This window comes from Rhipicephalus sanguineus, chromosome 2 (assembly GCF_013339695.2).
Source record: "Rhipicephalus sanguineus isolate Rsan-2018 chromosome 2, BIME_Rsan_1.4, whole genome shotgun sequence".
NCBI classification, from domain to species: domain Eukaryota; kingdom Metazoa; phylum Arthropoda; class Arachnida; order Ixodida; family Ixodidae; genus Rhipicephalus; species Rhipicephalus sanguineus.
This window is the reverse complement of record NC_051177.1, coordinates 54,295,625-54,316,308: the sequence shown is the minus strand read 5'-3', so window position 1 is coordinate 54,316,308 and position 20,684 is coordinate 54,295,625. Positions and strand designations below refer to the sequence as shown.

The 20,684-nt window shown below is 44.3% G+C and overlaps 1 protein-coding gene across 1 annotated transcript; it reads left to right on the top strand.

Annotated features, from left to right (window-relative positions):
- The first annotated feature begins 1,074 nt into the window (after nt 1-1,074).
- LOC119381594 (uncharacterized) lies at nt 1,075-19,574 on the top strand. The gene is made up of 10 exons (XM_037649370.2): nt 1,075-1,132; nt 1,715-1,797; nt 2,068-2,150; nt 2,401-2,553; nt 2,902-3,034; nt 5,107-5,228; nt 11,468-11,594; nt 17,965-18,000; nt 18,828-18,917; nt 19,473-19,574. Exons 1-10 carry the CDS (start codon nt 1,129-1,131, stop codon nt 19,572-19,574), a joined length of 933 nt encoding a protein of 310 aa, XP_037505298.2. The 5' UTR covers nt 1,075-1,128.
- Nucleotides 19,575-20,684: the final 1,110 nt, after the last annotated feature.

The following is a 20,684-nucleotide window of genomic DNA, read 5'->3' as shown; positions in this document are numbered from 1 at the left end:
GAATTTCGGATGATACGAATATTTTTGGTAACCCCGCGAGATTCGTATCACCGAGGTTTTACTGTGTACTCCAAAGAGATGCTTCCGTAATCGTGTTTTTGTAAGCAAAGACTGAACACTATTTCTACACTCGTCGTAGACAGTGCCTTAGTAAAACATTAGCAAGTGTGAGAAGCTGTGGATGTCCATTACACTGAAATATCACAGACCACTCAGATTAATACGGAAATGCAGAAGTTCGTATAATGTTCCGAGCAATCCGCGCACGAAGAGAGCAAAGCTCTGTCAGAGTTTTCAGAGTTTTCACACCAGTTCTAAGAGCCTGTTTTGCCATTGCCCTGTGTCTACTCGGCTTAGCAAACGCTACCCTATATTCGGTGCAATTCACGCGCCCTCCCCCAGCGTTTTCAAATATTTCGGTACATCCGTCAAGAGAAAGCTACGGGGGTGTAAGTGCCTAACGTACGTTACTCTCCTAAATAGTCCGGCAGTGTCTGACAACGCTTTTCGTTTATTAGAACAAAAGCGTTGACAGACACTACGCTGCAGCGTAGCTTACACATACATCGGTTTACATACATCGGTCTCGCGTTTGTCCAAACGCGGCAGAGAAAAAGATGGAAAGATAGGTCAGCGTAAGCACTCAAAGGCGCATTTTTTCTTCTTGTGCTGTAGTAACTGCGATGTTTGTCTTGTCTCCCTACAGCCGAAACCATGGGTCGGCAACTTGTCGCCCGGGAGGCTGTATTACGCGGCCCCCGGCACAAGACCATACCAGCCCTACCTGGAAGTCGCATGTGTGGTTGCTTTTGCTTTGCTTTAAGGCAGCACGATAATTTCAACGCCCTTTGTTTTTGGTAAAAGCACTAATAGTCTAACGAACGCGCATTGTACTTAATGTTACATGTTTATTTTTTTGTTCTTTTTTTTTTGGAGGAGGGGGGGGGGGGCCAAAGGTCGACCATTAGAAAGCTAGACGTTCTGGCGCGTGCTGTCTGATTCGTAAATATGTGCTATACAATGTGATCATATGATACTAGAGCAATCACTTTCTCTCTTTCTCAGATAACGCAGACAATTTCCAGCGACTTTCAAGAAAAGTTCAATGCCTCTGTAGAGAACTTCCTTATGCGTAAGTACTTGAATAGAGCTCAATGTTTACTAATTTATTTAACATACCTTACAGGCTCTGGTTTGAGCATAGGGTAAGGGGGCATACGGAGAAGTAGGGGTAAAAAACGAGAACGTAAACAGTTAAACTGTACAAATCGGATATAACATAACAACGACATGAATAACAATAACAAAACACTAATTACAAAAGAAAATGCAGTCGACCATTAAATGCACATCGAATATGTAAATGGATACGAAATAACGCTAGGTGTAGGGAATGCTAGAAATAATGCTAGGTGTAACGATGAAACTTAAATCAGTGTCATATATACCTATCGTGGTAGCTTAGCAACTAAAGTGTTATCCTCTTAAGCTCGATCGAGGACGCGCATTTGATGCCCTTAAACGGCGGGCGCTTTTCAATGGGCACGAAATGCAGAAACATCTGTGTGCTTAGAGGTATATGTGCGCATTAAAGAACTCCATGTGGTTTAAATTAACCCGTCGTCGTCCACTACGGCATGCGTCATAATCATATCGTTAGATATAAAATTCTTTTGTTTTTCTGTTTCGACTTTTATTTTGATTCTCTTCCCAGTTTCCCCTATACAGACGGAATTCGACGAGATAGATCGCAACGACTTGGGTAGGATCAAGAAGATAAACTTCTTGGAATCAGCTGTAAGTGTACTATCACGCTATAGCAGACAAAGTGTCTACATTGTCGTGCAAACGAAACGACTTCTCCCAATTTCTATGCGCTTGTCGTAACCTTCGAACTTGAACGAGTAAATGGTTCACGCCGCCGGAGATGTCTATCGAGCATGATTTGGTTGTGGAGCCCCGGGTTTCTTAACGTTTGCGTCGGCGCGCTTGGTGCATTTCGTGCATTTCTAGACGCAACAAATTGCCAACTAGGAAGCTATAAATAAGTTTTTTTTTCCTTTAAAGGTACTCGCTACGCATTACCCCAACGTTACAAGCATGGGCATCCTCGGCAGCCTGAGTCCGTACGATGGAGTCTTTGGGGCAGGGTGAGCTCTTTGTGACCACACTACGCTGTATAGTACGAATGCTGTGTAGAATGAGACAAGACGGCCATAATAACTGTGTACTCTAATTCGCTCCTGCCGCCGTGTCCTCGCGTTTAACGGAAGGTTTAGTGACTGTCCTTTCCTTTCTAGTCCTTTTTCCTCTCTCTTTTGTTTATTTATCACACCACCACTGAACGTTTGTTTATTTATCACGCCGCCACTGAAAGAACATCAAAATTAAACGTTTCAGGGAAGAGTACAGCAAGGCAGCGTCCACGGCGGCAATCATGCTGGAATCGGTCGCAGCCGTAAGTTTCGTCCTAGGAGTCTACGTCCACAGCCCGGACATACCACCAAACAAGCGCGGCTTCATCTCCAACCAGTGCGGAGTCCTGCTTGTCGTGTACGAAATTTCAGAGCTCTGTGCTCGGCAAAATTTTAACCCCTCGTCGGGGAGTTAATATTTTGCTGCCTCAATGTCCACGTTGAGCTCGCATGCCGATTTAATGTGAATCAATTGTGCTTTTCGTTTGTGCTATTTCCTATTAGACGGATGAATGATAACACCAGCATTAGCGGAAACCTTCCGTTACGAATATTTCTGGTATAAGGTCTAAATGTGAATACGTGACACGTCCGTGTCTTTAGATGCCCATTAAGATGACACATTGTGGCTAAATTCCCGTGATAAAACACGCGAATGATTCCTTATTCTTACGCATGTCACGTTATATACTCCTTGGCACCGCAGGAGCACGCTGTTCATGTGGCTCTTCAGCACTATCATGGCGCCGTCCTCTGTGTTGTTCATGATGGGCGGCGTCATCTCCCAGCAGTACATATGCGAGCCCTACTCAACCAATCAGCTGAATTTCCTCGACGACGTGAGTACACCTATCCTTATGGGGATACCTAGAAATCTCTGACACGCCTTCTCCTGATTTGCAAACAAAGGTATAGACAAGGTATGGTATTACACATGGTATTACATATAGAGCCGCGCAAGATGCGGATGCATGGTGTATCAGCTGCAAACAAACTCACATGACATTACAGGCTTATTATGGTGCAAGGGTTCCAGCAACATGTTACTGTAAAGCTGTGCTTTGAAGGGGTTATTAACCACCCCTCGGGCTTGGTGAGAAAACACGCATCCTGCTGATAGCTATGAATATCAGCCAAATCTTGCAGTCGTGCGCGGCAGAGAGAGTTCAGAAGCGGAGCGCGAAGGTGACATTTTATCAGGCGCCTTCTTCTCATACAGAGGTCTGTGCTCACTCTCTTCGGAGCTGCCGGCGCCTGCTGTTTGACGTCAAACAGCAGACAGCACATTATTGGCCAATAGCCGACATAAATCAAGAGTGGTATTTGGATGAGAAGCGCTTCTTCATAGCGATGCCGCCACGTGCCTGCGCCGTGCACCATAGTCTGCTAACTCAGTCAGCCACACCCACGTACAGGAATCACAACGGGATACAGCGATCGCATTTCGTCACGCGCGCTCAAAGTCTTGACGCGCGCTGACGTAACCTTTCCCCGTGCCATCCTCCCTGCCTAGCTTCAAGCGCGCTCATCGGGAGAAGAGTCAAGGTGTGGGTTCGAGCTAGTTGGTACTCCATGATCGACTATTTGCGCAAAATTTCTTGGACGGAGGACGAAACAGACACGGACAGGCGCAAACTTCCAACTGAATTTATTATCAAAATGAGTCTAAAACACTAAAGGCACAGGTGCGCAGTGGGTCAGCGCGCATCAGCTAATCACTCCCCCAGATGTAGTGCTCCTTGCAGAGAGGCCATTTCCTTCTCTGTCAACGAAACTGGGGTCATGCTCACGCAACTGCTGCCGTCCCGTTGCATTTGAGCTGCCTCCACAATCTCTCGCGTGCGCTGATCCCTGTCATGGAAAACAGCAGTGCACTGTTCATACAACGGTTTGCACCCACACTCGTGGCAATGAATGGCCAAATTTCCATCACTGCCCCTTTCCACCCTGTTCGCATAATCACGCAGGCGGTGGTTTAAACACCGACCTGTCTGCCCAATAGCCACACGAGAGTCGTCCACACGAGAGTGGCAACTTGTACACGACCTTCTTCGTGCAGTCAACGTATACACTTGTACCGGTGCATAATGCCGCATTTTTCTTTCTTCGGTGTAAATGGGCTTGTGGCGATGCAGAGCTTGGTCAGTTTTTCGGGCGCAGACATATCAACTTGTACGCCTACTTTCGCACCTATATCTTTAAGATTGTGCGCGATGCCGTGCAAGTAAGGAATCACCGCCATCTTTCTGGGTCGCGTAGTCTCCTGATTGTCCCCCTGATTATCTTCACGAGAAGCAGCCGCAGCTTTCTTTTACGTCCTCCGAATTGCATCAGCTACAGCCGCAATCATATCCTGCGGGTAACCAGCTGACGTCAGGCGAGACACCTGCGCGTTGAAACTTTGATCCAGACCGTGCTTGCACGTCTTACTGAGCGCATTGTTGTTCAGACAGGAGCTGATTATGGCTCTCTCCACCAATTTGGTGTGGGCGGACCTAAAGGGCAGTAATGGTTTCTGGCTACGCGGTTCGTACATCCCACATACGTGAGCTCTTGAAAACATGAGGCAGAGGTCTAAAAACTTAGGACGGCTATATATATATATATATATATATATATATATATATATATATATATATATATATAGTATATAGTTGGAAGTTTTGCGCCCGTCCGTGTCTGTTTCGTCCTCTGTCCAAGAAATCTTGCGCAAGAAGTAGTTGATCAGGGAGAAGAGGAGAAAACGCGCTTAAAGCGAGCGACAAACCCAAGTAACTCCGCTCGTTCTAAACAGATTCGAAAAAATTCTTGCGGCAATCGATTCGTGAGGCGATAAACTCCGCTACTGAGGTCATTCGATCATTACTTGTAGAAGTGGTTTATGATCCTTTTAATAGAAAAGCCATTACAGGTGGTGTTCACAATGTTCGTACCGTACCGGGATGAAGACACCGAGGTGGCGCACCAAGCGGAGTACAACTTCAAGGCTATCGAGGTCTACAACACCACCATGAAGCCCAGCACCGTGCTCAGGTAAAGCATCCATGTCCGCTCTCGCTGTTCCGCGTAATCACGAAAGAAGTTAAACCGAGCGAACATGAGTGTCCGGCATGCACGCCTTAACTTTTTTCATGATCAATCCCTACCAACCACTATCTCAACATTTTGTCGTTTTATGTACCGCACGGAATGGTGTACCGTGGGTCGCGTTTCTCTACACGCCGACAGACGCTGCCGTCTGAACTGTTTCGTTTGACATTACGTCTTAATATAAATATTTAAGTCCGAATTTCAACTCGCAATGATCTACCGGATTTATGAACCCATCAGTAAAAAAGAAAAAAGGCACGTGTACATATGCTCTTGTAAAAGATTAAAAGGTACATATATTATAATCACGCAATAAAATGAAACTTTTGATAATGTCACCTTTCAAAAGCTGCGCACTATTTTCAAACACAATTTTTTGTACTTTAGCAATAGTTCTTTGAGGCTTTACGTCCCAAAACCATGATATTATATACGCCGTGGTGGAGGGCTCCGGAAATTTCGACCACCTGGGGTTCTTCAACGTGTCCCTAAATCTAAGTACACGGGCCTCTAGCATTTCGCCCCCATCTAAATGCGGCTACCGCGGTCGGGATTTGATCCCGCGACCTTCAGGTCAGCATTTTTTCCCCAATATTCTAGCTATGCGTACAACATTATTCGTGATAACTTCTGGTAAAATTTGTATATGTAATAAATCAAACAATTGATAAAATAAATAATTATTATTTTAAAACAGTTTTTAGGGTGAAAGCCATCATAATCTGATGACGTCACCATATGACGTCATCACGAGTTCACAGATCACCAAAATTGTGACGTCATTATGACATAATTATGGTGTCACTGTGACGTCACGTGACATAACGTCACATAATGACGTAATCACGTGACATGTAGTTTACTCAAAGGTGGGCCGATCACGGAGGCAATGAAAAACCAGGTGCGGTGCCTCCGATACTGGAGGCATTGTAAAGCACGTTAGGTGCAGAAAGGTTTCGGAGGGCGGCGGGACAGGTAAATACATTGACCGAGAAGAAAATGATGAAGATTGCTTTCACCTTCGAGTCGTCTCAGGTGAATGCATAAGGGACCCTGTGAGTGTTTTGTGATCCATGCACTAGTCTGTAGGCATCTATCAAAGAAAAGTGCTGGACCAGGCGACGCAGCTCGCGTGCGTTCCAGTCAGGTCGACTCCATCCCGGACCATGCACGTAAGCTCGCGTAACTAATACACAATTTAAATCTCCACTGAGTACTACCTGCCGATCGTCAAGAAAATACACGTCCAGGTCACGAAAGAAGTCATTAGACTTGGCTGCTTGAGCTGGCCCATAAATACACAGAATGCGTAGCCTGAATGAAGATAAGACGCAGTCATAATCCAGTACCCCGACCTAACCCATCATAGAAAACGTGGTGATCTCGCAGCAGAGCTGGGTTAAAATAATGATAACTCCACCGAAGCGAAATGTCGCGAAAGAAAAAAAATTAACAGTCTAAGTTGCATGCGCGTTTGAACGCACGAACGTGTCTAATGTTGTAAAAAAAATGTTTCTTGTAAACACAGAACACCGCAATGTTCTGCGCGAGCCACGCTAATAACTTCGGCTTGTTTTAAAGGGTTACAGAACCCCTGAAGGATTAATGAAACAATTGTGTGTTGACGATACTCTACTATAGGAAAGCAGTGAGCTGTCCCGAATATGCGTGTGTTTAGAAAAAAATCATTACATCAAAAGACGCTACGAACACTTTAAACAGTGTCTATACAACAACGACAATAACATACAGAAATGACTAAGCACAATATGCGTGAAACGCTTTAAAAGAAATGTCCAAGTCCACAGCGTTTCCTTCACACACTTATCACAATATACGCAATGTACATGACTTAGCGAACATGTCAGCATATATATACAGCAGATGCTGTTATGGTACATGTAATTGACATCGTGTGTTTAGAAAAATACATTGTGCCGTGCACAGAACAGCGAACAGCACACCGATAAAGCCGAATTTGACAGCCCACACCTCGCTTAAGTCATCCTGAGAAGCCTCCATGGTTGGTCTAGGTATACGTCAGAATTTGGCTGCCTATCCAATTAGCTTTACTTGTAATCTACGCAATGAAAAGTACAACGAAAAAGAAATTCAGTTTACGTTTTATCCTTTCAGCAAACGTCTACACGTAAAAAAAGATGCTTGGAATGACGTCGTTTAAATGTCTGCTACGAATTCCTCACCAAGAAAGATCACGTGCTACGTGACGCCATCAGGCAAAAAAGAGTGTTCTACACTCGCCGCCATGGCTGCGATTGGCGCTGACTAACACTCCTACGTTTAAATCAACATATATACCCCAAAAAAAGTGGACGGGAGGATGACCGCCGCCGTAGCTCAGTGGTAGAGCATCGGACGCGTTATTCGAAGGTCGCAGGTTCGGTCCCTGCCGGCGGCAAGTCATCTTTTCGTCCACTTTACTTTCTTCACATTTATGTTCTAAATACTACAGATAACACCCCCTATACTTTCCTTGGCGTTATTGTCTGTTAGTTCTCATTAATATTGTGTCTAACAAAGATAAACGAGCCCTTAGAAAATCATCTCCCTTCCTTCATTCATAGCGAGGGTCTCGTCCTGGCAGACTTAATGCCTTCCGATAGTATGCGAGGGATTATTGGTCAGCTGCCAGCTCGTAAAAAGATCACGTGCTACGTGACGCCATCAGGCAAAAAAAGAGTGTTCTACACTCGCCGCCGTGGCTGCGATTGGCGCTGACTAACACTCCTACGTTTAAATCAACATATATACCCCAAAAAAAGTGGACGGGAGGATGACCGCCGCCGTAGCTCAGTGGTAGAGCATCGGACGCGTTATTCGAAGGTCGCAGGTTCGGTCCCTGCCGGCGGCAAGTCATCTTTTCGTCCACTTTACTTTCTTCACATTTATGTTCTAAATACTACAGATAACACCCCCTATACTTTCCTTGGCGTTATTGTCTGTTAGTTCTCATTAATATTGTGTCTAACAAAGATAAACGAGCCCTTAGAAAATCATCTCCCTTCCTTCATTCATAGCGAGGGTCTCGTCCTGGCAGACTTAATGCCTTCCGATAGTATGCGAGGGATTATTGGTCAGCTGCCAGCTCGTAAAAAGATCACGTGCTACGTGACGCCATCAGGCAAAAAAAGAGTGTTCTACACTCGCCGCCGTGGCTGCGATTGGCGCTGACTAACACTCCTACGTTTAAATCAACATATATACCCCAAAAAAAGTGGACGGGAGGATGACCGCCGCCGTAGCTCAGTGGTAGAGCATCGGACGCGTTATTCGAAGGTCGCAGGTTCGGTCCCTGCCGGCGGCAAGTCATCTTTTCGTCCACTTTACTTTCTTCACATTTATGTTCTAAATACTACAGATAACACCCCCTATACTTTCCTTGGCGTTATTGTCTGTTAGTTCTCATTAATATTGTGTCTAACAAAGATAAACGAGCCCTTAGAAAATCATCTCCCTTCCTTCATTCATAGCGAGGGTCTCGTCCTGGCAGACTTAATGCCTTCCGATAGTATGCGAGGGATTATTGGTCAGCTGCCAGCTCGTAAAAAGATCACGTGCTACGTGACGCCATCAGGCAAAAAAAGAGTGTTCTACACTCGCCGCCGTGGCTGCGATTGGCGCTGACTAACACTCCTACGTTTAAATCAACATATATACCCCAAAAAAAGTGGACGGGAGGATGACCGCCGCCGTAGCTCAGTGGTAGAGCATCGGACGCGTTATTCGAAGGTCGCAGGTTCGGTCCCTGCCGGCGGCAAGTCATCTTTTCGTCCACTTTACTTTCTTCACATTTATGTTCTAAATACTACAGATAACACCCCCTATACTTTCCTTGGCGTTATTGTCTGTTAGTTCTCATTAATATTGTGTATAACAAAGATAAACGAGCCCTTAGAAAATCATCTCCCTTCCTTCACCAAGAAAGGGGCAGTTTCAACCAAAAGAAGCACTGGGGCGCAGTCTTGTACACGTTCTGTGGCAGAACGGAACGCAAATTCACGAGAAAACGAGATGGAGCAAACAGCCAGTAGACGAAGGGCAAGCGCCCCGCAAGAATGCGTTACGTTTGGTCGTTTGCTGAGGGAATTCAGAACTGTTTTCAACGCATGAAGAAATATAGATTATTATTTAAGAGAATAAATATACTTCGTCATGCGTCACTAATATCTTACTCGTACGATTTGATGCAGGAGGTGCGTCAAAAACCAAACACTGCTGGCCGTTACTACCCTTACTGACCTGAAGACGCTCGAAACAGCGTATATAGTGGCCGTGAGTATACACACGTATACGTGGTAGTCCCAGTACGTGCAGTACCAAGTAGAGTTTCGCTATGGATGAAGAGAAAGATAAAGACTGGTGCTTGCGATCGGAGAGCTTCGCCATTATTCACAAAAACGTCTTGCGCTAAATATTTCCTAAGAGAATAATTCAGCCAATCATTTCTAGTACATTGGGCCCCTCTAAACTATCCACATCAGGCGACAACAACCATAAATCAGCACCTGACCTGTTGCTTCCTTCTCTTTCTACCTCAAACATTTGTTTCATGTTTGCACTGTTACGAAATCATTCATGAAGCCCGTTGGCCAATGTCAAGAAACACTAACGAACTACAGACATTGGGAATTCGACACCGAGTGATGAATTTCCGAACATTCTTGTATGTAACTGTTCACTAATGTTCTGCCTTTGCAGAATTTTCTGCAGAATTTTCTCTCACGAACAAATCTAACCTTAGAGCTCTTACTTTTTTTTTTCAAGAATACGGGGTTAGAATTCCCGGTACGCTCGGTTGCTCCAGACAAGCTTTCACGGCATTAAACACTTGCTGGTAATCACACTGTTTCCGATAAATTCAAGAATTTTCAGAGAAAGCGTACTTGCGTTTTCATGTCGTCTACATTTGTCTATTTGTTTGTTTGTTGGTTTGTTAATAGGTACCCAACAAATATATTTTTTATTCATTTAAACGTATATTTCCTACCCTCTCGTGGGACAAACGTAAAGAAATTATAGGCTCTCAGAACTTCTTTCTTCATACCGTACTTGCTTAAGTATAAGAGCTTCAAAAGTCGTGAATATTATAGTGCCTTACGATTTAGTACAGACATTGAGTGTTTGGCAAAGTTCTCCAGAATATCTAAAGCTTTGTCGCATCGTTGATGCAACAACTGAAACAACGCCATCGCAGAAAACGTTACTCATTATAGCTTCTTAAAGTAAGTATAGACTAAGCAATAAAATTTGACTCGGGAGCATGCGGGGTTGCACCTTTTATTCCTTTTTTTTAACACGAAAGTGTTTTATGCCGGGGTCCACAACGGCTCCAGTGACGCATTTCCGTCACGGATATGACGTTCTAAAATATAAAGACTAACATATGGTAAAGAAAAAACTTAGAAGAGTCGAACTTACGACCCCTCGATCCCCAGCGCGCAGGGCGAAACGACTCCGCCACAGACGGTACGTTCTTCGACATACTAACGGCGTGCTATTTATATACACCATTTGGCGGTGGCTGTACTCAGAGATCGTGGTACATCAGTGTGTTTTCGTTATCACTAGCGAGATGGCGCGAAGGGCTCGAACGGCGCGCGTCGTCTCACGCGTTGAGATTAGCGTGCGCCTCTACAGGGCGTGGTCGCTCGTGCGCGCGCGCTTATCTTGTACGTCTTGCGCTGTCACCGCAAGTTTGCGCTGAAGTTACAGAGAGCACGAAGATCACTTCGCTCACTGCAGCGGCCGCTTTTGCGAAAGGAGCGCGCTGCTCACAAACAAATAAGCTACATCTGTGACAGTTCGCGCTCATCCTGTGTATACTTGTGCGTTCGTTTCGTGCGTCCTCCTTTGTATTTGACCAGCGCGCTTTACCTGTCGAGCTGTGACAGTTGTTATCTCGCGCTCATACTGTGTATGTTCGTTCCGTGCGTCCTTTCTGCTTGAGCTGCGCGTTGCAAGTTTCGAGCTGCTTGCCGTTCTTCACGTGACATTACAACTTGTTGCTATAGCATTCATTCCTTCGCCCTCGGGGCGAAACAATCCACAACAAACGCTCAACTACGTCTGTGAAGACACGTTTTACTTTCGTGTTATACCGATTCCTATGACAGAGGGATCAACCATGCTTTTTTCAGAATCCACCCAAAATACCTGTACAGGCTTATCAACGGGACAGCGTTCAGTGCCAGAGGATACAGTGATGACTGGAAGGATTTGATAGGAACCGACCTGGACGACTTGGCGACACCCGTGGAGAAACTTAGCGACTCACTAACCACCGACACGGTACGGCCACACAAGCTCTTATACGCGGAATCACGTCAGGCGCTTGCGCGTCCGATGTAGCGTCCGTAAATCGACGATATTCAGAAATTTGTAAGCTTGTTTTTGCACACACTTGCATTTCACAAAAAAATCACACCATCTCCCGCTAAAGGGGACCATGAGACGATGCGAAGCAGCGTTTCGGCATGTTTCAGAGGGGGAGTTCAGAGGGGCAGGGAGAGGGGAAGTGGAGAGAGGGAGGGGTGTGTGGAGAGGGTTTGCGCATGCGCAGTAAGGGTGGTCACGCCGCACACCACCACCACCGGATTGAACTCCGCCATAAGATGCTTCGCATCTAAAAACTCACAAGGTCCCTTATGCACTGGGCTAAGACGACTCAAATCAAATCAAATCAAATCAAATTTATTTCAACATACAAGCGATGTCGTGGACAATGAACTAAAAGCCAGCAAGGCTTGACAGGGTCCATTGCCCATTTTTCAGGCAGTGACAAAACGGGAGAAACAAGAAATACACCAGAATTAAACTATAAATATATCGCATGATATTACAAGAATACAAGAATTACATGAAACACAAGAAATACACAAAAAATACACAAGAATTACGCTATCAATACACCGAAACATATAACTGGAATGCAAGAATAACACAAGAAGTAACCAGCATTATAAGCACTAATACATAAACATTGGCATTGCAGTAAATAAACATAGTACATAAACATAGGCATTGCAGTTGCATACATGTTTTTTTTTTGACATTATGAAGAGTTATATTACATTTTTTGTATTTAAGTGATAGGGTAGTCTATAACGTAGCATCTGATAGGTATAGTTCGTTCTAGACCTCGGTAGTTCCCATATTTCAGAGCTCCTTGTATTGGCCATTTTATGCTTTCGCGTTAAATTAGAAATGCGTTTTAGAGTGTCATTGTTCTTTTTAATAGCATTCTTATAACTTCCTATTAATAGGTTTTCGTAAATGTTAGGCATTGGTACCAAATTTAGTTTTTCGAACAGAGGACTAGTTGGCGTTAAGTAAGGCACATCTAAAATGCAACGCACGGCTTTTTTCTGCATTCTATGCAGGGTAATGATGTTAGTAAGTGTCGTAGTGCCCCAGACGAGATGACAATAGTGTACGTACGACAGGAACAGGGATTTGTACAGTAGAAGTTTAACACTTTCAGGAAGAAAAAAGCGCAACTTGCATAGTGTTCCAGTTAGCCGAGAGAGCTTACCTACTACCATTTCCACATGAGCATTCCATGATAAATGTTGCTCAAATACAACACCAAGACATTTAAAGGTAGGCACAATAGGCAAAATAGAGTTATTAAGATGCAAATTTGTTGTAGTAGCAACGTTTCGATTTTTCGGCCTAAAAAGTACGGCCTTTGTTTTACTGACATTTATTTTCAACGAGTTAGCGGTGCTCCAGGATGATAATTTTGACAGTACTTCGTTGGCTTTAATCATGACATCTTCAGCATCTTTCGCGGTTACTAGAATTGTAGTGTCGTCTGCATATATAATAAATTTTACGTCATTATCAATACTAACTACGTCATTAATATAAATACAAAAAAGCAAGGGCCCCAAAATACTTCCTTGGGGTACTCCTGCAATAACTGGTTTCAAATCGGACACGTGACTATTTATAACTACTTTTTGCATACGGTGCTGAAGATATGATTTTAATAATTTCAAAAAAACCCCGCGAAAGCCATAATATTTAAATTTTTCTATAAGTGTGGTATGATTAATGCAATCAAAGGCCTTTGAGTAGTCAACAAAAATACCCAAAGTACATAGCTGACGTTCGAAAGAATCTAATATAATTTCCTTCTGTGTTAGAAGCGCAGTTTCAGTAGACTGCCCTTTCGTAAATCCAAACTGCATATTTGTCATTAATTTATGCTTAGTTATAAATGATGTAACACGGCTGTGAATTAATTTTTCCAGCGCTTTTGAAAAAATTGGTAAGACTGATATTGGTCTATAGTTAGTTAGCGCATTTTTATCCCCGCCCTTATGCAACACTATAACCTTAGCAACCTGGAGTGCTTTTGGAAAGGTACCATCAGATAGAACTAGATTGTAAATATGGGTGAGTGCCGGAGTGATGGCATCTAATACGTACTTTGCAGGTCCGATTTCGAAACCATCTATATCGCAACATTTACTATTTCTAATGGACAAAAATGCGTCAGTTATTTCCTTAGGTGTCGTAGGAGCCAAAAATGCAGACTGGCTGGTCCGCGAACTTAGAAAATTTAAACAGTTGGGATCGTGAGAACTCTTTACCAAACTAGTAAAATATTCATTGAAAGCTTCCACCAAGTCCTTTCCTGACATTATATTGTCATCAATCGTAATCTCCTTAATAGTCTCCTTACAGACATCTCGGCCAAGAACAAAGTTAATGCGTTTCCAAAGAATATCTGATTTTTTCGTAACGTCAACGTTAAATAAATGTTGTAAGTATAATCTTTTCTCACGACGTAGAAGGCTGTTTACTTTATTCCTTTGAACCCTAAACTGGCGCAGGGTTTCTTCAGACCGCGTTGAAATAAAATTATGAAACAAGCGATTTTTAATGCTTATTTCCTGTAAGCATTGTTTTGTGACCCATGGCTTTCTACTTCTGCGCGCAGGTTTAACTACCTTGTACCTAAAACATTTTTCATAAGCAACTTTAAACTTCTCATGAAAATAATCGTAAGCGGTTTCGGGGTCGGTAATAAGCAGTAAAGGCGACCAATCAATGAGCAATATTTCATTACGAAAGTTGTTTAAGCTGTGTGCATTCACATCCCGTACAGTCAAAGGTAAAGGATTTGCGGTTTCAAGAGGACATGATTTGTTTAAGGAGTAGAAAAATTGGGAGATGATCGCTAATGTACGTGCTCACAACACCTGATGATAAATGTGTAATTTCAACATTGGTTATGAAGACGTCTACCAATGTAGTTGAGTTAAGTAAAACATGAGTAGGAGCATTTATCAGATTTGCAAAACCGTTAGATTCAAGAGTCCTATATAAGTCACCTCGCGGTTTCGAAGTCTTCAAAAAGTCAATGTTTATATCACCTCCCATAATGAGTTTGAAATGGTTATCATTAATCCAGTTTAGGTAATCGTCCATAAAAGACAAAAAGCTAGGTATACTCGTACCTGGAGGTCTATATAACACACAGTACACATTATTATTGCATTTGACCGAAAGCACTTCGTAGTCCAGAGTAACGAAGGAAAATGACTCAATAAGTTGGCAATGTAGCGTGTTTTTTGCCATTAACATAACGCCTCCTCCTCTTCGAGAAGGCCTATTTACAAAAAATGTGTTAAATCCGGGCATCTTGAAAACATCTGCGTCATTTTTAAACCAAGTTTCAGTTATCATCAGTACATCTGGAGTGAAACCTAAAGAGGCAAAAAGGGCAACAATTTGTTCTTCCTTGTTTCCAACAGATTGTGCATTAATGTGGATGAAAGATAAAGAATTCTTGTTTCTTGCGTATAAGCTACCCACTTCGCAAGGCGAAAGATAAGCAGAACGAGAGCTGTTCATGGATATGACGTCATCGAAAGAAGCCATGATTTTCCTAGTCGATCTTATCGAGATCCGAGACACAAGCTATGCGCAGTGCTCTGGAAGATTCAGTTTTCCTTACGAAAATCCTGCCGTCTTTTGTCCATGCAAAACGCCAATTCTTTTCTTTCTTTTTCGAGATAGTCATGCCCAGTAGCTTCTTCAGTTCGAAACATAAGTGCTCGTTGATATATACCGGGGCAGACTGTGCGAAACCGATATTAGCGGTTGAAAACCTTTTCTTTCTTGCCTTTTCCAAAACTGCATCGCGTTTTGACCTGCTGCAAAACTGCACAAGAATGTTCGACTGCGTTGAGACCTTCGTTGGAATCCTGTGACACACCTCAATATCACTCTGTGCAATGGGTTCGCCGACAGCATCACCAATTTTTTCCAAGATTTTCGGTAGACTTTCATCCTGCGAAACTGGAATACCTTTGACTTCTAGGTTCCTGTTTCGTGAGTACTGCTCCAGTTGCACTATCCTTAATTCATTTTCCTGCACCTGTTTCTTTAGGAGCGCACACTCGGACAAAAGGACGGCATTCTGAGCCTTAACATCTGCATTTTCCTTCTGAATGGTTTTCATGGTAGCGTTAATTTCCTCGAAGCTTTGATTTATCAGTTCCATGCTAGCTTTCACTTCTCTATTTTCCTTTCTGAATTCCCTTTCCAAAGAAGCGCGCATGTCGCGAATTTCCTGCTTCATTTCTTTCAACATTTTCAGCATCTCAGGATCAGGTGTCATTTTTGAATAAAAGAACAATGCAAGAAGAACAACACACAAGAGCAAAAACAACAAGGCAAAATGTGGCAGCGGCAACAGCAATATTGAAATCAGTCTCGAAAATAGATACTAATGCGATTTCTAACCTGCAAAGGCAGAGTGCAACACACAAGCTTGAGCCGAGTGCTTCCACCGCTGTCGCCGCTGCCAAATGAAGCATCAAGGTGCCAGCATCCCCTTTTATCCGGAGCTCCTAGTAGTCGGCGTCACGGCAGCTGACGATTGTGCCACGATACGCAAGGGGCGGATTGTGCTGTGTTCCGGTTTGGTCACCGTCGCAGAACCGTTTTCGGCACGGGCGCAGGCATCTTCACTTAGAGCGCTGTTGGTAGAACCATGAGGCCTGGCTCCTGGTACGCAGACACCAAGCCATGCCGATACGCAAATGCTCGATCAGTGAATCGGTCGTCCACGTAGTACATCTGCAGGAAGGCGCGAAGTGCCCACCGCGGGAAGAAGCCGCACGAATCGTTGCCAACACAGAGTTAAACCGCTGTTCGAAGGCGAAAGCCAAGAAGGCGAAAGCCATCTTCTTTTTACATACATCTTTTACAATACATCAGTCGATGTATTGATCCACCCCAACCTCCGAAAGCTTTCTGCATCTAACGTGGTTTTGAACTGCCTCCAGGATCAGAGACATAGCAAGCTTTCTGAACCTCACCTGGCTTTGCACTGCCTCCGTGATCGGCCCACCATTGACCAAGCGACGACGCTCGCGAGCGGTCATGTTATGACGTCATCAGGTGACGTCACGTTATGTGACATCATAGTGACATGATGACTCCATGATGACGCCACACAGTTTGTGACTTGTAAGCTCATGGTGACGTCATCACCTGGTAATTTATCGTACACCCGAAGGTCGCTGTTTCGATCCTGGCCGCAGCGGTCGCATTTCGATGGAGGCGAAATGGTAGAGGCCCGTGTACTGTGCGTTGTCAGTGCACGTTAAAGAACACCAGATGGTCGAAACTTCCGAAGCCCTCCACTACAGCGTGCCTCATAATCATATCGTCGTTTTGGCACGTGAAGCCCCTTTTTTCATTATTATTATTATTATTATTATTATTATTATTATTATTATTATTATTATTATTATTATTATTATTATTGTTGTTGTTGATTTGTTGAATCACTCGTGTTGACGCCGGTGCCGAGGGACGCCAACGCCTACGGTCAATTTTCGCGTTTGATGGCGCATCTAAGGCTTTCGCCTTAATAAAAATTACACCATTTCCCGCTAAAGGGGACCACGAGGAGATGCGAAGCCGGAGCACTTGCACGATCGCGTTCCGTTGGCGTTCTTTGGGCATGCTACCAACCTCGCGTCGTGGAACGCGAAGAGGAACGCTACGCGCGTCTTGTCTTCCCTTAGCCTGGCCGTTAATTCTCACAGGGCGAGCGAGGAACGCAGTCGGCAGGCGTGCGAGAGGGGGGCAGCGTAGGAGAGGAGAGAGAGGGGGAGGGGACGCGCATGCGCTGGTGCTCATCGCGGCGTTGCGCAGGAGAGAATTTCGGCATGTGTAGCCCGCGTTTCAGAGGAAGAGTGGAAAGGGGGACGGGAGAGGGGAAGTGGAGAGGGGGAGGGGAGGGAATGTGGAGAGGAGAAATGGGAGAGGGGGATAGGGGGAGGGGAGAGGGTATGCGCATGCGCAGTAAGGGCGGTCACGCCGCACACCACCACCACCACCACCACCGGATTGAACTCCGCCATAAGATACTTCGCATCTAAAACGGCCTCAACATTACGGCGCGTTTCCGATAGCACTGTTAAATCGGAAAAGGTACGGACTGTGCGGCAGAACCCAGGGTGGTAGGAGTTATGTGGACTTCAATTTTTGTTCCTTTTTAGGTCCAGGTCCGCCATTTTGGTTAGATCAAACTATGCCCATATGCGTGTGGCAAAGCGCTTGTGCGGATTTTTTGTGCAGCGGCAATATCAACACCTCCCTAACGTTCTCTTTTTTCCTTCCTCTTCTACAGGGTAAAGGCCCCATCAACAACATCGTTAGTGCGAAGGTAAGGCACATTCCGACAGGGTGTACTCTGTAGCGGAGAAACTTTTTCAAAGTCGGGGATACGTTCTGTCGATGCTTATTACGTTATCAAAACGAAGTTTGAAAGTGGACCGCTGTTCAGCATTCCGAATCGCATCGTTCACGGCTTCACCTGTGTTAGATTTATACTGTCGCCGTTTCGCACGCTCGCGCCTTCCTGGGTCAATGAACTCAGGGACATTTATAATTTAGGCAAACGCAAATAAGACCACTTTACATATACTTTCATTTTCACAGTCGGTGGTTTAATGTACAGCGTTTTCGGCATAATTTGACGAAACAAGCAGAACTGACCGCGCAGCTTCTGTGAATGCGAACCAAGTAGTCCACCTATAAGTGGTGCAGTGGTTAAGCTGCTCGGCTGCTCATCCGAAGGTCGCGGGTTCGATCCCGGCTGAGGCTATCGCATCTCGATAGAGGCGAAGTGCTAGAGGCCCGTGCACTGTGCGATGTCAGTTCACGTGAAAGAACAGCAGCACCGGTATTCACAAAAGCGTCTTACGGTAAAATTGTTTGTAGAACAATATTTCAGCTAATCACGATGCAAGACATATCATTAGTGAAGTCAGCTGACGAATGGTAAAAGGCACTTATGAAAGAGCACTTTTGTGAATTCGGACCCAGATGGTCTAAATTCCCGGAGTCCTCCATTACGGCGTGCTTCATAATCATACCGTAGTTTTGGCACTTAAAAGCATAGATATTAATATTATTATGCGAACCAAACACACTATAGGGACTTGATGCGCTGCAACGCCGTTCCCTACAACTTGTGACGACCTGTTTCAGGCGTACGTGGCCAAATGGAGAGAGGCCGAGAAGAAGTTGTACGACTGCTGGGAGACCATGGAGATCACTCTCAGCAACCGAATGAACGAAGTAAGCACGGTTACACGATCGAGCAGGACACGTGCCAGGATTTATTTGACGAGAGGTTCAGAATGACACACTCTACGTCTTACTTTCGGTTTTCTGGGAATGTCGCCAATCGCCGTACTGACGACGCCCGCTTACATACGTATAAATCTGCTTCAAGCTTTGCCTCAGGCATTTCTTGAAAAATCCGAAACCGAAACATTGACGTGTTCTATCACGTATAACGGGTATCAGTCCTCATCACTGGAGAAACAATGCAATGAATGAAGCAAATCAGGTAGACGGAGCTGCCGCAGTTGACGAGTTCAGACCCGTTTGCACTCTGCATGCACAAAAACGGTGTGAACCGTTGCGGCTTTATTTTGTACATATACGCATTACCCTATCGCAGGACCACTACAATTTTATCAAGGCCAGAGTGGGCAGTTATCTAAATAACATACAGTCCCTGACTGATCGGGTAAGGACAAATGTATTGTTTTTTTCGAATAAAAGTTGGAGTTAAGCCACCTCTTAGTCGAACACAACGTGTACGTGCTCTTTATGCATTGCGTCCAGTTCTACACCCTCGTTGGCAGCTGCCAACGAATTGGCACAATCTACAAGAGGAGCTTCGACGTCTTCTGCTACGCAATACTCGCGAACCTGGTAAGCGCTTAAGCTCTAGTTGCTCCATATACTAAAAAAGGCAGTGGTGTGGCAGCTTGCATATACATTACTCATTACACGGAGCAGCGCAACAAGACAGGGACGGAGAGACGGAAGACACAAACGCAGCGCTAACTTTAAACAAAAAGCTTTATTTTGCGATTACACATGTTATTTAAACAAAGGCAGTGCACGGATAACAAAGCCAACGAAACAACAAACAAAGATAGTGTACAGAACTCGCACATGTCATCACTGCATGAATGTTTCTTGCAATTTTAAAGCGAGGAATCTAGAAACATCTTTATCGGGCATAGCCAAAGACGCTACGCTCACACATTTTTGTGCGAGTGTGGCTGTTAGTGTGGCGAAAAGATGTTTGTGTCTTCCCTCTCTCGGTCCTCGTCGTGTTGCGCTGCTTCCTGCGATAAATACAAACCAACTAGCCCGGAAATGTGGCCTTGCAAATATTATATGTATTTGTATTACCAGTCCGAGTGGCGATTGGCCAGTGCGTCTTCCCATATAAAATTTCAGAAAAAAAAAACTAATTTTCCAGATACATCCGGTTTGTTCATGCGTGTATGTCGTACCAGTGGTGCAAAGATCAATCAATCAATCAATCAATCAATCAATCAATCAATCAATCAATCAATCAATCAATCAATCAATCAATCAATCAATCAATCAATCAATCAATCAATTTTTTTTATTTTCACTATTTCATACATGAGGAGAAAAAGGGAGAACTGGAGAAAAGGCCGAAAGTTCTTCGGCTTGACAAAGCTCCGGTCCCCCAGGCAGACAGCGGTGAACTTCGTTTCAAAACAATAGAAGAAATCATGTTACAAAGTATAAAGCATTAGAGGAATAATAACATTTCAACTGAATGTAAAATAAACATTGGGATGAAAGGAAGGGAAGTGTATGAATTAAAAACAACTGGTCGGGACCACTGTCTACAAAACATGCTTACGCTAGAATATTTCTCGTAAGAGAAAGCTTCAGCAAAATCCTCAATCTGAACGTATCATTAGCAGATCCAGTCGAGAAACGGGAGACTATTTGTGGATTCGGTTCCAGATGTGTCCGAACAGTTTCGGCAATGTACGAGATACCCAG